We start from the raw sequence: 15,046 nt of genomic DNA, 5'->3' as shown, positions 1-15,046 counted from the left end.
TTGGGGGAAAAAAAGAAATTTCAGATGAAGGACTATTTCCTTTCCCTCAATTATATTCTTACCTCAGCATTTGACCAGTGAGAAAAGCCTATGCACCTCCAAGATGGCATTGGGACTTCCACACAAAACTAGCTACCTTTGGCCTCATATATCTGGGGCAAATATATATGCCACCTATAACAACATTTTTTGTAAGTACTTTTTTATAAAAAGGATTACTGTTAAGAATTTTGAATCATCAGAGCCCATCTATTATTTTGAGCATGGGAAAGTGTGGATTCATACACTTCAGAGCAATAAACACTTAGGCTTGTTTGAATTAATTGCTTTTAAAAAAATTTTACTGTTCGGGCTTTATTGAAATACAGTTGCATAATTATACCTTTTCCACTAGACTACTTTGATTACCAGGTTCCTGTGAAAATTCGTTGTTCATATAGGTCATATTCTTTGTAGAGGACGTACGCTTTCAGACGATTGGGTAGTGGGAGAAACGACATGAAGACGGGGCAGCGCAAGTGTAAGCGTCCCATACACTTCCGGATCTTTAGGCGGCACAAATGTTTGAGGGAGCGAGGGTTAGCTGAAAGGGGAGAAACAGGCGTGTTACCCAAAGGAGAACTAGATAGCTTTGTTTTTGAGTGATCTCTGGGTTTAGTGAGCAAGTCTACTTTATACTGAGACCACCACAGTTTTCATTGAGTGGTAGAAGGATGGTTTCAGAGCCAGGACGAGGTAAATCTGATAACTGGCTTTGTTTGGTTCTGATTTGTCATCTAAAATCATATTTTAATCCCCCTTTCTGACTCTCTTTATAAGCTAAAAGCTGAATATCCCTTTCTAGAGGGAAATGTGATGAAATAATTATTAATTTGATTTATGTACTGCTATAAAATACTGTTTGGAGGATACCTTTTAATACCCTACAGGCTTAGGTGTCATCATACAGCCTTTTCTCATCACTTTTGGTTCTGATTTCATAGCTTTTTTTTTACTATTCGCAGATATTTTAATGTATATGCTAGGGTGTTTTTTGTGGGTTTTTAAAAAATTTAAATAAAATTTTAATTTTATATTTGTTTACAAAGTTCATGTATACTGTTCTTCACACCGGATCTTTCCTACTTCCTCTAACTGCCCCTTCTTCCACCCATCAAACTGTGTGACCCTACGATTTCATAGCTTTTAATTCTTGTCTTTGCAGTGCCCCTTCCTCATGGTTTAGGTGGATTGGGGGGGAAAGCATTCCCTACCCATGGAAAAGGCAGCTCCCTAATGGATTGCATCTACTGGGAAATGATAAAAAGTAGAAGTTAAGTATAATTCTAAACAGTAACGTTTTCTAGTTAGGAATAGTCTCCACCCCCACCTTAGGTCAAGCTTTTTAATCAGAACAGAAAAGCATTCATTAAAAGTAAATGAGAAAACAATTTGTATTTTTGGTGTTTTCTACGGGGAGAAAAAACTTACTTAAGATAAAATTGATTTCTGACCAGAGCCCCTGTTTTTGGAGCACAGCTTTCAACTTTGAACAGATCCGAACCTGATCAACGTAATCAAGCATCACACGGACAACCTTTCCAGAGAGATGCTGCAGCCAAGACAAAGTTATCACTTCACAGAACTGAGGAAGAAAATAGAGTGACAATCAGTGAAAAGCAGCATGTATGCTTGGTTCACCAAAGGACACAGCTTAGAGCCAGGAACCAAGGTCTTGAGCTTCTCATTTATAAACTAAGGCAAAAACACCTTAACACTAAAATCAAGAAAGCATTTACCGCCTTGAGAACTGTGGAAGATGTAATAGGCTGACAGTCGTTTCATGCTATCTGTCAGCCCTTGTGTACTCTCCATCTGCTTGTCTGCAATAAAGAATAGGTTCCTGTGTCACTGTGGTGAACGTGTCACATGTGAAGTTCTGGCCCCTGAGACCTAAGTGGGAGTAAGAGGAGCTCACAGCAGTGGTGACTCAGGCAGGGCCTGGACAGTACCAGGTAACACTGTCAGGGTGACATTGGAGTAACATTTAGTGCGGTGCTTCAGCATAAATATCTCTAGGCAGGCAAAACAGCAAAAATAGTAAGATCAGCTTACTTGCATTTATTTTTACACTTTCTTTGCAAAGGCTGTTCATTTGCTTTCTAATGCACGTGGGCCAGAGCTGCCATTTCTGCTGCATTTCAGTGGCACCCCAGGCCTGCAGGTCATTGGCTGCACCACAAGCCGGGTGGCTCTGGCTGGTGCTGGAGTTCCCATGGCCACGGATGCAGGTTGTCTGGTGTTTTTGCTGCAATATTGTGACCATTAGTGTGTGGAAACCTGTGTCGGTTGCTTTTTGGAAAATTTTTGGTAAAAGAAAATTCAAAACACCTTCTGACAGTTACTAATGTGTAGTTCAGTTTAGAACAATATAAAAAAATTGTGTAATCATAGAATTTAAGAAATACTACATGTAAGCACTTCACAACTATTTCACATGCTCTTCTGTGATTAAAATGGATAATAAACATGCCATGCTTCCGTATGGTTTGTTCAGTGGTGAGGCCTCGTGGGGAGGGGTGACACTGTTGGTTCACAGGGTGTGCTGGACCCCAGTGTGGTATGTGCAGCACCTCTCACCCTCCCTCCTAGCATGACCGTGATAGCAGAGCTGCCCACAGGAGGCTTAGTTACCTCTGCACTTCGCTATGGGAGAAGAAAATGAAGCACTTTCCTCCTCCCTTTTATCTATTGGAGGGAAAAGCCACTCTGTTTCCAGCAGTCACACTACACTCGATTTCACCCATTCCTGAGGACTAGGCCATACGTGCTTTTAAGGAATTTACGTTCTCAGAGGCAAGATGCCCATATGAGATGTAAGTAATGCTACGTTAAGAAACTAGGAAGGAATACAAGAGGATATAGGCGTAAATGCGTAGTGTTTTGGAAACACCAGAAACAGTCATAATCTAAAAATCAAGCCGTATTAAAATGGCAACAATATTTTGCTGTTTTATTTTCAGGATTGGTTCATGGTGCTTCCTGCAGTTCACCAGTTGGTATCTGTTTTCACATTTTAATACCGTTTGTGTGCATTTTATATACAGTTTGATAATCATGTAGATAAAAATTCAGGTATTCGTATAGCATCTCCTGTGTGCTAAGCATACGTGTAAACTAAAGAAAGTGATGATACAGCTTATGTTCCTATGTTTGCAGGGACCCACAATAAGTAAAACTTATCATAAGTAAAACCACAGTAAGTAAAATAATTTTGTATAGTATTAAGTACTATGAAAAGGAATAGCTTGATAAAAGAATGCAAGAAGGGTGCTACTTTAGATCAAGTGGACAGGAAGAGGCCTCATTGAGGGGAGCTCAAAGAGAGAGCTGAAAACTTAGAGGTATAGATATTGGGAACCCAGAAGCAGTTGGTTGGAAAACTGACTTAAAGCAGAACTGGCACACAAGACTGCATTCTTCAAAACCTCGCCTGTGAAGAGACACAGGAGAAACCTCCTGGCATCTCATGTTCTCCTTTGAGCTGTTTTTGTATCTAAAAATCTCCCTTCTAACTGGGTTTATCTTATGCTGGAGTTACTTTACTAGAACTTTTCAACCATGAGCTTTCTGGAAAGGGTGGTTGAAATCTTACTGCTGTAGCTGCTGTAGTTTCAGGACTACAGAAGAGATTAGAGCCGGTGATGTGAACTTACCATCGTATCTTTGATAACTGTTGATGTCCAGCCTTCAAAAACATACACTGGTTGGACTTTGTCCCCATGGGGACAGTCAAAACATCGCTCTGTGTCGTACCCGTAGTTCAGCAGCATTCTGAGCATGACTTCATCTTTCAAGGTGTATTGCAGGGCCGATGGGAAATGTAAAGGGTTCACTCTGCAGAAGTAGTTGACGTTGGCCCCGTGTCGGAGCAGTAGGCTGACCAGCTCATGGTTGCCCATCCTCAGGGCGATCTGAAGGCAGTTAACAGGGTCTTGGTTGGGGAGAGCTCCAGCAGTCAGAAGCAGCTTCACTGAAGCAAGGTCACCATTTGATACGGCAAAGTACAAAGCTGACTTCCTTTGGTCATCATAGTGTTTGCGGATTCTCTGATCAAGCATGAAGTTCACATCAAACCCAGCCCGGAGGAGAAGTTCCAGGCACTCAGGGTGTGCGCCTGCAGCTGCACAGTGAATAGGACTGATCCCACTCTGCTTGATGGCAGCAAAATCCGTAACAGGAACCAAGATCTTCAGAGCCCTGAGAGAAATGAAAACCCGTTTTTGTTAAGATGCTTTTTGTACTAGTATTAGATGCTACTTAGAGCCCCCAACAACAACAACATCGTGTAATTTTTACACCCAAAACTCTAGAACCAAATAAATCTGAATGCAACGACTGCTTGGATTATAAAATTCAGAACTGTCCTGGGTGAGACTTGAGGCTCCTACATTGCTCAGGACCTGATACAGTAGTTTCTTCAAGTGGCTTTACATCTTTGTAGCTTATGAAGAGGTCTTACATTCTAGGAATCAAATACAGAATTCTTGGATAAATTATGTTATCAGAAGGTATTAGATTGGTTCTGACTCATAGTGATCCTTTGTACAATAAAGTAAAACACTATCACTTCTTAAAAAAAATCCCTCCCCTTAAAAAAGGATGGGAGGGGCAAAGATGAACATAAAGTTAGCAGGGGCTGCTGAAAAATGGTAGCTATGACTGTCTTATTTATAGTATTGTAGGTGAACTTACAATAAGTGGCCTCGGTCAGCTGCCACATGGATGGGCAGGTGGCCCGAATTCTTAGGGATGTTGGCATCAGCGCCGTACTCCAGCAGCAGAGACACGGAGTCTGGATTTCCTCCACTGGCAGCTTCAAGTAAGATGGAAGAAGAATCCGAGGCCTGACCCAGAGCGCTGGCTCCTAGGAGGAGAGTCTTGTCATGAAAATATTCTTACTCACTGTCTTGCTTAAGCAATCTTAAAAATATGTCTGTCTGCTTTTCTGTGCACCAAAGCTCTAAGAATCAAAAGAAATAAAAATAATCTCTCATAATCTAGCTGGGGAGAAAGACGTACAGTGGCCAAGTTTTAACTAGATAGATACTCAAAGTGATTTTAAAGGACTACTTATTTAGGCTTTGAAAATTCATGTGGAAATAAGTTTATGAAGAAAGTTTTTATAGATTCCAGAGCAGCCCGCAGATAAGTTCACACACAACTCACGTGCATGTAAGATGGTGCCAACAACTCGCCATGTCGTCAGGACATGCTTTCATGGGGAGGTTCTCGGAGATGGTTTATAGTAACAGACACTGAGTTAGTGGATCACAGGACCCCGCCAGGTGTCATGTGACTGGTGTAGGCGACGTGGACATGGGTTTAGGCAAAACGTCCTGGAACGCAAGGTCAGGGCTAAGGGGTGGGTCAGGTGTGGAAAGGTTCTCAGTAAAATGGACTCAAAGGCTAGCACTTGCAACAATGAATGAAAACCCCAAATCTCTGTAAATGTTCATTAAAATTAAAATTTAATAATAAAAAAAAAAGGCTAGCACTGAGTGGACAAAAGGCCAGGGCGTGGCGGGTGCACTTAGCGCTCAGGTGAGACGCAGGCCCCAAGAGGCGTCAGGTGCAGCCGCCGCCCGATTGCCTCATTCCTAGAACGTCCCACGAGATACGCCAATATGCTGCGTTTACTGAGTGTTCGGTCCCCGAAGGCATCTTCCTTTGCGCACGTGATTTGTGCACTTTACAGCAATCTGAAAAGCAGGTGCTAATCCTGACATTTTCAAGATGGAGAAGCTGAGGTTTGTTCCTCAGAGACACAGCCACTGAGCGATGGAACCGGCTTCTCGTCGGCCAGCCCTGGGGCCTGTTTCCTGATGCCCTGTTGCCGCTCCAGCAGCACAAGGTGGAAAAAGAATGTGATCTGCAATTAGGTGCGGGCTCAAATCCTGACCCTACTACCAATGATGGTTTCTTGGGACGAAAAGGGGCATAAGATCTGTTGCCACTACTTTCTATGTTAAAAATCTACACAAAAGGTTAGTCTTGCCCCAGAGGTTTACTTTTGTCTTCTCAGCTGAAGACTGCAGGCGTTTCTGCTGTTACTAGTTAAAAACACTTTATTTAAAATGTCTCAGGCCATTGATAGGTAACTAGCTTCTACTTTAAGACATTTGCCTAAAAGCTCAAGACTATCTTTAAATACTAAGGTCTTTGCTGTCTAGAAAGGTACCCCAGCAGGGCAATGGGTTAAATGTTGGAGTGCTAACAGAAGATCTTAGGTTCGAACCTACCAGCTGCTCCACAGGGGAAAGATGAGTCCATCAAAGACTCACAGCCTGGGGAGCCACGGAGCTCTGGGAGTCAGAACCACCCGTGGGCAGTGGGCTCGGCTTGAACCATCCGTGGGCAGTGGGCTCGGCTTGAACCAGCCCTGGGCAGTGGGCTCGGCTTGAACCAGCCCTGGGCAGTGGGCTTGGCTTGAACCAGCCCTGGGCAGTGGGCTTGGCTTGAACCAGCCCTGGGCAGTGGGCTTGGCTTGTTCACAATTGATAATGATTGAAACCAGGACCAGGTGTTGTTAAAGGAAGAAACAGGCTTCTGGATACAAATGAGAATGAAAAAGGTACACTGATATTGGGAATTTATGAAGTCTTTATAAAACTTCTTTGACAAAATAAAGATTTAGCTATCCATCAAGTTAGCTATCTAACAATGTCATTGGTTAGGATGGACAAAGACAATAAACAGTAAAGCTATCTGTTCTTTGGGTCTCTGCCTTTTAATCTGGAACCTAAATGGTCACAGCAACAGTGCTGGGAACAGGAGGGAGCATCTTTAGAGTGAACTGAGCACCTGCCACCCCGATGTCACATCTGACCCACTTTCTGGAGGACAACACCAAACTCACTGGGTTTCTGGGGATCGACAGAAGGCAGCACACACAGCCCAGTCTCTGTCCTTAGGAAACAGTATCAGGGAGTTGCCTTTCCTCTCTCAGGGTTTGGTCTTCACTCAATGAAGGCTCTGGGGCCCAGGGAGAGAAATCTAACAACTGATGCCATCTGATAACATCTGATAACTGAAGCAGTCTGCCTAATGGCTTAGTTTAATTAAGCAGAGACAACAAATGGAGGGTGTTACGGGGTCTTTGAGTCTGCGATTCTACAAAAAGAACAACACCCCCCAAGATTAAAAAAATATCATCTTATCATAGGCAAAGAACATCTACATCCTGGTAATTCACTTCACACTCAGAGCACCACACAGTCCACAGAGGAACTGCTCCGTGTGCTCCACGGAACAGACTGCCACGTCATTCTCTCGCAGAACTGCTGCTGGGTTCAAACCTCTGATCTCTAGGTTAGCAGATGAGAACCTTAACCACTATACCACCAAGGCTCCTTATTACTTCACCCAAAAGGCGAATTTATACTTGATTTTCCCAGCAGAGCTATCAGTGAATGTAATTTTATCTTTGTAGGCTTACACGGTGACTTTCATTTTACTTACGAATGTGTACTGTGTTACATGCTGGGCTGATAACTGAAAAATTGGTGGTTCGAATCCACCGACGTCTGTGGGCTGAAGGAGCGGGACAGGCAGTCTCCTCTTGTGAAATTTACAGCCACAGGAGCCTGGTGAAGAGCTGCTGTGCTGGAATCGACCCCACCAGGGCTTTGGTTTTGTGTTCTTCCCACTATTTTGAACTCCTCCTCTAGAGAAGGACACTGGGACCGGTGTCCTGACCACATGGCAAAGCTTGCCTTTCCGCAGCAATAGCTCCATGATTTCCGTGTGTCCACTCTGGGCCGCAAGAGCAAGAGGAGTGAAACCATAGGTGCTCCGTGGGTCTGGATGTGCCCCGGAAGCCAACAGAAGCGTCACGAGGTCCTGTCTGCCCAGCTTGGCTGCTTCGTGGAGAGCTGTCCTCTCATTGGCACAGCGCAGATTGACATCTGCCCCATGGCTGATCAGCAAGGTGGCCATGTCATAGGAGTCATGCAGAACAGCTAGCAGAGCAGAAATGAGGTGGGCATTCAGTTCAAGCTTTTTAACAGGGCTGTCCATCCTATTTAATACCTCGCTCTGGCGGTCTTCATGGAACTTGTTGTCGTGTACCATCGAGTCGGAATCGACCCATAGCTGGCCCTTGAGTGGGTTTTCAGAGGCAGTTAATCACAGGGGAGGAGATTGCCCATCCTTCTCCTGTGGAGCAGCTGGTGGATTTGAACCACGTGCCCTCAGGACTGTAGCTTCTAACCACTAGATCACCAGAGCCCCACTCTGTGGGAGAAGGATGGGCAATCTCCTCCCCTGTGATTAACTGCTTCTGAAAAACCAGCTATTGGTTGATCCCAACTCGATGGTACACAAAAATAACAAGGTTTTTACTTGAGAAACATTAAAATTATACTATATATATATATATAATACTAATAATGCTTTATGCAAATGGGCTATTTATTTTTTTCTGCAAACCAAGACAAATATATTGTCCATTGGTCAAAAGCAGAGACTACCAGAAAGATGTCTATTTGTGTTTTATTGACTTTGCAAAGGCTTTTTTACTGTGTGGTTCCTAACAAAGTATGGCTGACATTGAGAATAAGAGTCTCAGAACACTTAACTGTTCTCATGTTATATGTAGACCTAGACCAAGAGGCTGTGGTACAAACAAAGCAGGGAACTCTGCATGGTTTCAAAACAGGGAAGGTGTGCATCAGGGCTATATCCTTGCTCCACAGGTATGAAGCAAATAATTTAAGAAGCTGGGCTATATGAAGAAGAATGTGGCTTCAGAATTGGAAGAAATACTCATTGACAACTTGTGTTATGCAGAAGACACAGCCTTGTATGCTGAAAGTGAGAACCTGAGGTGCTTGCTGCAGAGAGTCAGAGACTGCAGTCTTCAATGTGGATTACATCCCAACATCAAGAAAACAAAAATCCTCACCACTAGACCAATAGGCAATATCATAGTAAGTGGAGAAAATACTGAAACTGTGAACGACTTCATCCTTCTTGGATCCATAATTAACATGCTTGGCACCAGCAGCCAGGAAATCAAAAGACATGTTGCATTAGCAGAGACTCCTGTCAGGGACCCCTCCAAAGTGCTGAAGAACAATGATGTCAGTTTGAAGACTAATGTACACATGGTCTAAGCCATAAACTTCTCATTTACTTGCTATGCAGGTAAACTGGACAATAAATAAGGATGACAGAAGAAGAATCAATGCTTTCAGTTGTGTTGGAGAAGAGTGTGGAATAGCTCACAGTTTGCCAAAAGAACAAACAAGTCTGTCTTGGAAAGGTACAGTCGGGTGCTCCCTGGAGGCAAGATTAGTGAAGCTTCATCTCTTGTACTTAAGGCATGTTGTTAGGAGAGTCCTGGCCTCAGAAGAGGACATCACACGTGGAATGGTGGAGAATCAGTGAAGGAGTGAAGAACCGCAATTCTTTTATCATCATTAGCCGTTGTCCAGCTCTCTGATTGAGAAGACGATAGCCTGAATCAGGCACACCTGAGTGTTCAAACTGACATCATTGCTCTTCAGTGTTTTGGAGAGGTCCCCTTACCCATTGCAATACATATCCTGCTCTCCTGACTGCTGGTACCAAGGGTGTTGATTTAAAACCACTGGTGGTGGTGGTGGTAGGTGCCATTGAGTCGAATATGACTCATAGCATCCCTATGAACAGCCAACCTGAAACCTGCCTCAGCCTGTGCCATTCTCATCATCTGACACACTAGAGCCCATTGCTGAAGTCACCATGCCAATACATCTTGTTGGCGGTCTTCCTCAGCTTTGCTGACCCCCATCTTTCCAAGCATGATGTCCCTTTCCAATGAATAGCATCGCACAGCTACATGTCCAAAGTATGAAACATTAAGCTTCACCATTTTTGCCTCCAAGGATCACTCTCGCTGAACTTTTCCTAAAACTGTCTGTTTGTTCTTGTGACAGTCCATGGAATTTTCAGTACTTTTCTCCAGTAGCTCAAAGGCATCTTTATTTATTCATTGACCAGCTTTCTGATGCATAGCAGGTGAATGAGAAGTAGATGGCCTGAATCAGGCACACCTTAGTCTTCAAACTGACATCATTACTCTTCATAATTTTTTTATTTTTTTTTTTTTTTTTTACTCTTCATAATTTTTGAGAAGTCCTTGGCAGCAGACTTGCCTAACGCAATATGTTTCCTGATTTCTGACTGCTGGTACCAAGGGTACCATTGCCATTAAAACCATTACTCAATCATAATTTCATAAAATCAGATCCAGGAGGGGAAAACATGTGTCACCTATGATCAATCTCATCTTTACCCAGGCCCGACTTCCTCTCTACTGGCTGCTGCTTCCAGTTCTTTGCTGTCCTCTACATCTTAATTATTTGTTTGTTTGCATCTTTACAAAAAGTAACTGGCTCCTTTGAATCACCATGCGGAATCAGTTACCTTAACGAGCCACCTCCCAGATCAGCCTACTGAAAAAGACCAGAAAGGCTGCCTTTGAAACCTGTGGACATGGAGCAGACTCAAAGCCATACGCTCTTCTCTAGAGCTAAGGTGACACCTTACCTGTAAGAAGTGGAGAGTTGCCTTCGAAATTCTTAGCGTTTGGATTACACCCACTGACGAGAAGAAAGCTGGCATTTTCTAAGAGGTGATTACTGACGGCCAGAAACAGTGGGGTTTCACCGCTGTGGGTGGTTTGCTCCCAAGTACTGGGTTTTGAAGCTGAAACAAATCCATTGGACCACACAGGTTAGTGTTTAGAAATCAGTTTTATAGTTCCTGTTCAAAGGAAGCAAGGAGAGTTTGAAGGGGAGTTTACCTGTCAGGGTTATTGCCAGAATGTTCTTATTTAATTGCACCGCAGCCTTATGCAGAGGAAGCCAGCCCACCCCATCTGCCTCGTCAAAAGCGGAATGGTACTTGGTCAAGTGTGTCAATGCGTCTTCCTCGCCTATTAGCAAGTCAGATGGGAAGGATTCACATCTGGCACAGAGACAAGGCAGCCCACACTACGTCTGAATTCCACCATAATTCCAGTGGTCCAGAGACAAATGAATTCTAGTACCAACTTTTATGGAAGACACATTTAAATGACATAGTGACACAGCAAGGCCTCTCATCAAAGTCTTTCCACCCCACAAGCGCCTCTGAATCCTTCTGGCCTTCTCATACAGGGAAAACCCACTCCATCCAGGGAGGAGCCAGGGCCTCTGCTGAGTTAAGCTACGGCACTGTCCCTCAGGAGAAGCCACACTGACGCCTGGTCATCAGCGGCCATCAGTGGTCAGTATCTGAAAGTCTCCTTTCAGGTTTGCTGAGCTCAGAGGAGAAATGCTGCCACTGTCATTGTGATAGCTCACAAGTCCAAGGAGAAGGAATAAGAGGAGTACTTAACTGTCTCTATTGTTTCAACGATCTTCTTATAGTCAGCACTCAAAAAAGAATGGAAGCTGCTTAGGAGGAAAAGTAGATACACATGTTAATGGATGGATGAATGAATGAATGAACTTATTTATTTTTTTCCAAAAGAGCCTGAACTCGTTCAGCATTTCCTTCTTTTTAAAAAACATTAATTTTTATTCGGAAGCTCTGGTGGCCTAGTGGCAAGAAGCTGCACTGCAATCCCAGAGGTGTGCTGTTTGAACCACCAGATGCTTTGTCGGAGAAGGAAGGGCAATCTCCTACTGTACTAGTCAGATCTGATTTGACGGTACACACACAAAAAATAATAAAATTACAAAAAAAAAACCCTCAAAAGTTGTTTTTATTGATATTTTAACAAAAATTTACAGAAAACTTGAATTTCCATTCATTCATTGCTGCACATTTTCCTCCCTATCCCTGGCAATTTGCTTTTCTCTTAAAAAAAATTCTTTCCACCACAACAAGATAAACTTAAAAATGGACACAGGATACGAACACAGACACTTCACCAAAGAAGACAGTCAGATGGTGAAGAAACACATGAATTAATGTTCAAAATCCCTAGCTCTAAGAGAGATGCAAATCAAAACAACTATGAGATATCATCTCACCCCAGTAAGAATAGCAAAATTTAACAGAACAGCAAACAACAAATGCTGGTGAGGTTGTGGAGAAACTGGAACCCCTTATTCACTGTTGGTGGGAGTGTAAAATGACGCAACCACTATGGAAGGCACTATGGGGTTTTCCAAAAAACTTGGAAATAGAAATACCATTTGACTCAGCAATTCCACTACTGGGAATATACCCTAAAGAAACCAGAACTACTACCCAAGCAGATTTACGCACACCCATGTTTATTGTAGCTTTGTTCACTATAGCAAAGAGCTGGAAACAACTCAGGTGCCGATCAACGAATGGATAGAGAAGCTGTGGTATATTCACACAATGGAATACTATACTGCATTGAAAAACAAGGAACTCCTGAAATATTATTCAAAATGAGTGACTCTGGAGGACATTATGCTGAGTGAAATATCTCAGTCACAAAAGGACAAACACTGCGTAGTGCCACGGTTGTAAAACAGGACTGACATTGGGGTTGGGGGAAAACTAAGAGGAGATAAATAATGTATACAGCATTGAAACAGATGAGAGAGAGAGAGAACTGTTTAAAAGGGATATGTGATTAGGTATTATTGTCATGACAAGAGTCCAGAATGAAAGCTGCACAGTGGAGTGGACTGCAGTTGGGAGGATTGTAAAACAGTGCAAGAATTTTTTAATATACTTTTCAAAGAAAAAATTGAACTGGGGTGAGGGGTGGGCAGGGAGGAAAGTGTGCAACAATGAATTGGAAATCCAAATTCTCTGTAAACGTTAAGATAAAAATAATTTTTTAAAAAAGAAAACAAAAAAAATCCTTTCACTGTGTGATACACATGTAATTTTAAGACAGGGAAAAGGTATCTGATATAAAACAACGTGCAAAGGTGCTCATGGCTAACACTGCCCCCTGTTTACTGGAGGTTCCAGGGCAGAATGTGCTCCTGGCCTTTTCCAGTGTTGGAGATGCCCCGTTTCTGGTCTCCCAGCACCACTTCTCCATCAAAGCCAGCAGTGCTGAGCCATGTCCTTCTGCTGCCATCTCTTTGGTTGTCTCTCTCCCACTATAGGGCTCCCAGGTCACCCCAGCTCCTCTCCCTGTTTTCAGGCTATCTGATGGTTGTTGTTAGGTGCTGCCTAGTCTGTTTTGATTCATGTGACAGAATGGAGTTGTCCTCTAGAGTTTTCTAGACTGTAATCTGTGGGGGAAGCAGGTTGCCTGTTTTCTTTCAAGGAGCTGCTAGGTGTATTTGAACTGTCAACCTTTAGTAAGCAACTGAGAACTCAAACGTTAAGATGCCAGAGTGGTGAATACCCTTAATTTAATTTTTTTTTAAAATAAAATTTTTATTTTATACTTTTTTTGCTTACAAAGTTGATATACATTGTTTTCACACAAGATCTTTCCATTTCCTTTACCTGCCTCTCCCTCTGCCCATCAAATTGTAGACCCTAAAATTACCCCTCTGCCCATTCTCATCCCTCTCCTCCTATCTTCCCTCCCCCGGATCCTCATACACATAGTTATCTTTCCATTTCTACAGTAATGGTCTTATACGGTATTTGTCCTTATGGGACTGAGTTAGTTCACTCAGCATAATGCTCTCCAGTCCTTCCCAAGTTAAGTAGTGATTTTCAAAATCATTGCTCCTGCATGCTGTGTAGTATTCCATCATCTGAATGTACCACAATTTCTCAATCCATTGGATTGTAGATGGACTTTTGGGCTGTTAATTTTGTGATAGTGAATAACACTGCTATGGACATTAGTGTCCAAATCTCCCTGTGTATCTCCTTTCTAATTTTCTTGGGGTGTATTCCAAGCAGTCTAAGGTTATAACTCTTTCAGGAAGCCGGCTGTCTTATCTCTCTTCTATGGAGCCTCTCAGCCCAGGACTCTCACTCCTCTGCTCCCTGGCTTACTGCTTTGCTGCTCGCCACCTTCAATTACTTATTGTCTCCTTAATGTAGGAATTCTTTCCCACTCTACCCCAAACCAGGTATCAAGTCTTATATTTAAATGACTCAGTCTCACTGTTACTCAGTTGATTCTCAATCATGGCAACCCTGGAGGATTTGCAAGACTGAAAAAGAGAGGAACAAAGTCAATGGAATGGACTGACGCAGAGACTGCAGCAAGGGCTTTAAGCAGAGCTGAGAGTGTAAGGACGGTGTGGACTGGGCAGGGCCGCAGTGACTCAGATAACGTAACAATTTCAGTCTTTACAGAAACAGACCACTACAAGTTCTGGTGAGTTCCAACCCACAATCCATTGACATCAAGCCCCTTATTTCAATGACAGCAGGTTGAAGTCATTGTCAGGACACTGGAGTCAAGCTGACAAGTCTCATGTGGCACCACCAGGGAGTAAGCCTTTACCTCTCCTCCTTGGGTGCTTGCTGTGCAGCTCCCAGCTTGTAAATATCCTGCAAACTCTGCTGAATGATGAACTGGGTGTCAAAGTCATTGTCCATCTCTTCATCGCTGGTGTAATTATCCATGGGTAATGCAGACAGGTTTTCTTCAGAGCCAGAAAGAGTTAAAAATATTTTCTCATTGTAAAAACAGATTATCAACTGCTTAACATTAGAGATGATATTCAGAATAGCACAAAATTGACAGAATCAATAAAGAAAGTACAAAATTTTAAAAACCAAACAGTCATTTCAATAACTTTCAGAAATTTACAGCAGTTCTGCTCTGCCACAGGTACAGCATAAATTGAAAGTATCAATCAATAAGCACTTAATAAAAATTTATTAAAAAATAAAATTAAAAATCCCCAAAATAAAAAGATCCTGTGCTTTCCCTCCTCAGCCTGCCTCCGCCACCCCCAGGCCTCCGGCAGGCACTGGTTACTTTTATGATTTTGGTGGTTATGAATAAAGTTTGCTATCAGCATGCAAAAAACAAACAAACAAACAAAAAACACAACAACCCCTTTGTTCAAGAAGAACACCTTTTCTTGGACAGTTAGTTCAATATAATTATACCACTGAAAATATT

The 15,046-nt window shown here is 42.8% G+C and overlaps 1 protein-coding gene across 2 annotated transcripts; it reads right to left on the bottom strand.

Annotated features, from left to right (window-relative positions):
- Positions 1 to 404: 404 nt before the first annotated feature.
- ASB14 (ankyrin repeat and SOCS box containing 14) lies at positions 405 to 14,541 on the bottom strand. Of its 2 annotated transcripts, none has more exons than XM_006892211.1 (9): positions 14,420 to 14,541; positions 11,404 to 11,459; positions 10,829 to 10,963; positions 10,573 to 10,731; positions 7,738 to 8,000; positions 4,735 to 4,886; positions 3,696 to 4,239; positions 1,471 to 1,624; positions 405 to 583 (listed from the first exon to the last, which is right to left on the bottom strand). In XM_006892211.1, the coding sequence occupies exons 1-9, from the start codon at positions 14,539 to 14,541 to the stop codon at positions 405 to 407; spliced, it is 1,764 nt and encodes a 587-aa protein (XP_006892273.1). The 2 variants fall into 2 exon arrangements, with proteins under 2 accessions (XP_006892273.1, XP_006892272.1); XM_006892210.1 differs by having other exon boundaries at positions 4,735 to 4,906; positions 7,755 to 8,000; positions 10,829 to 10,962; positions 11,406 to 11,459.
- Between the last annotated feature and the right edge of the window lie 505 nt (positions 14,542 to 15,046).

Source organism: Elephantulus edwardii, unplaced genomic scaffold, assembly GCF_000299155.1.
Source record: "Elephantulus edwardii isolate Elephantulus edwardi_28Jun2011 unplaced genomic scaffold, EleEdw1.0 scaffold00113, whole genome shotgun sequence".
Taxonomy (NCBI): domain Eukaryota; kingdom Metazoa; phylum Chordata; class Mammalia; order Macroscelidea; family Macroscelididae; genus Elephantulus; species Elephantulus edwardii.
This window is presented reverse-complemented; position numbering and strand designations above follow the sequence as displayed.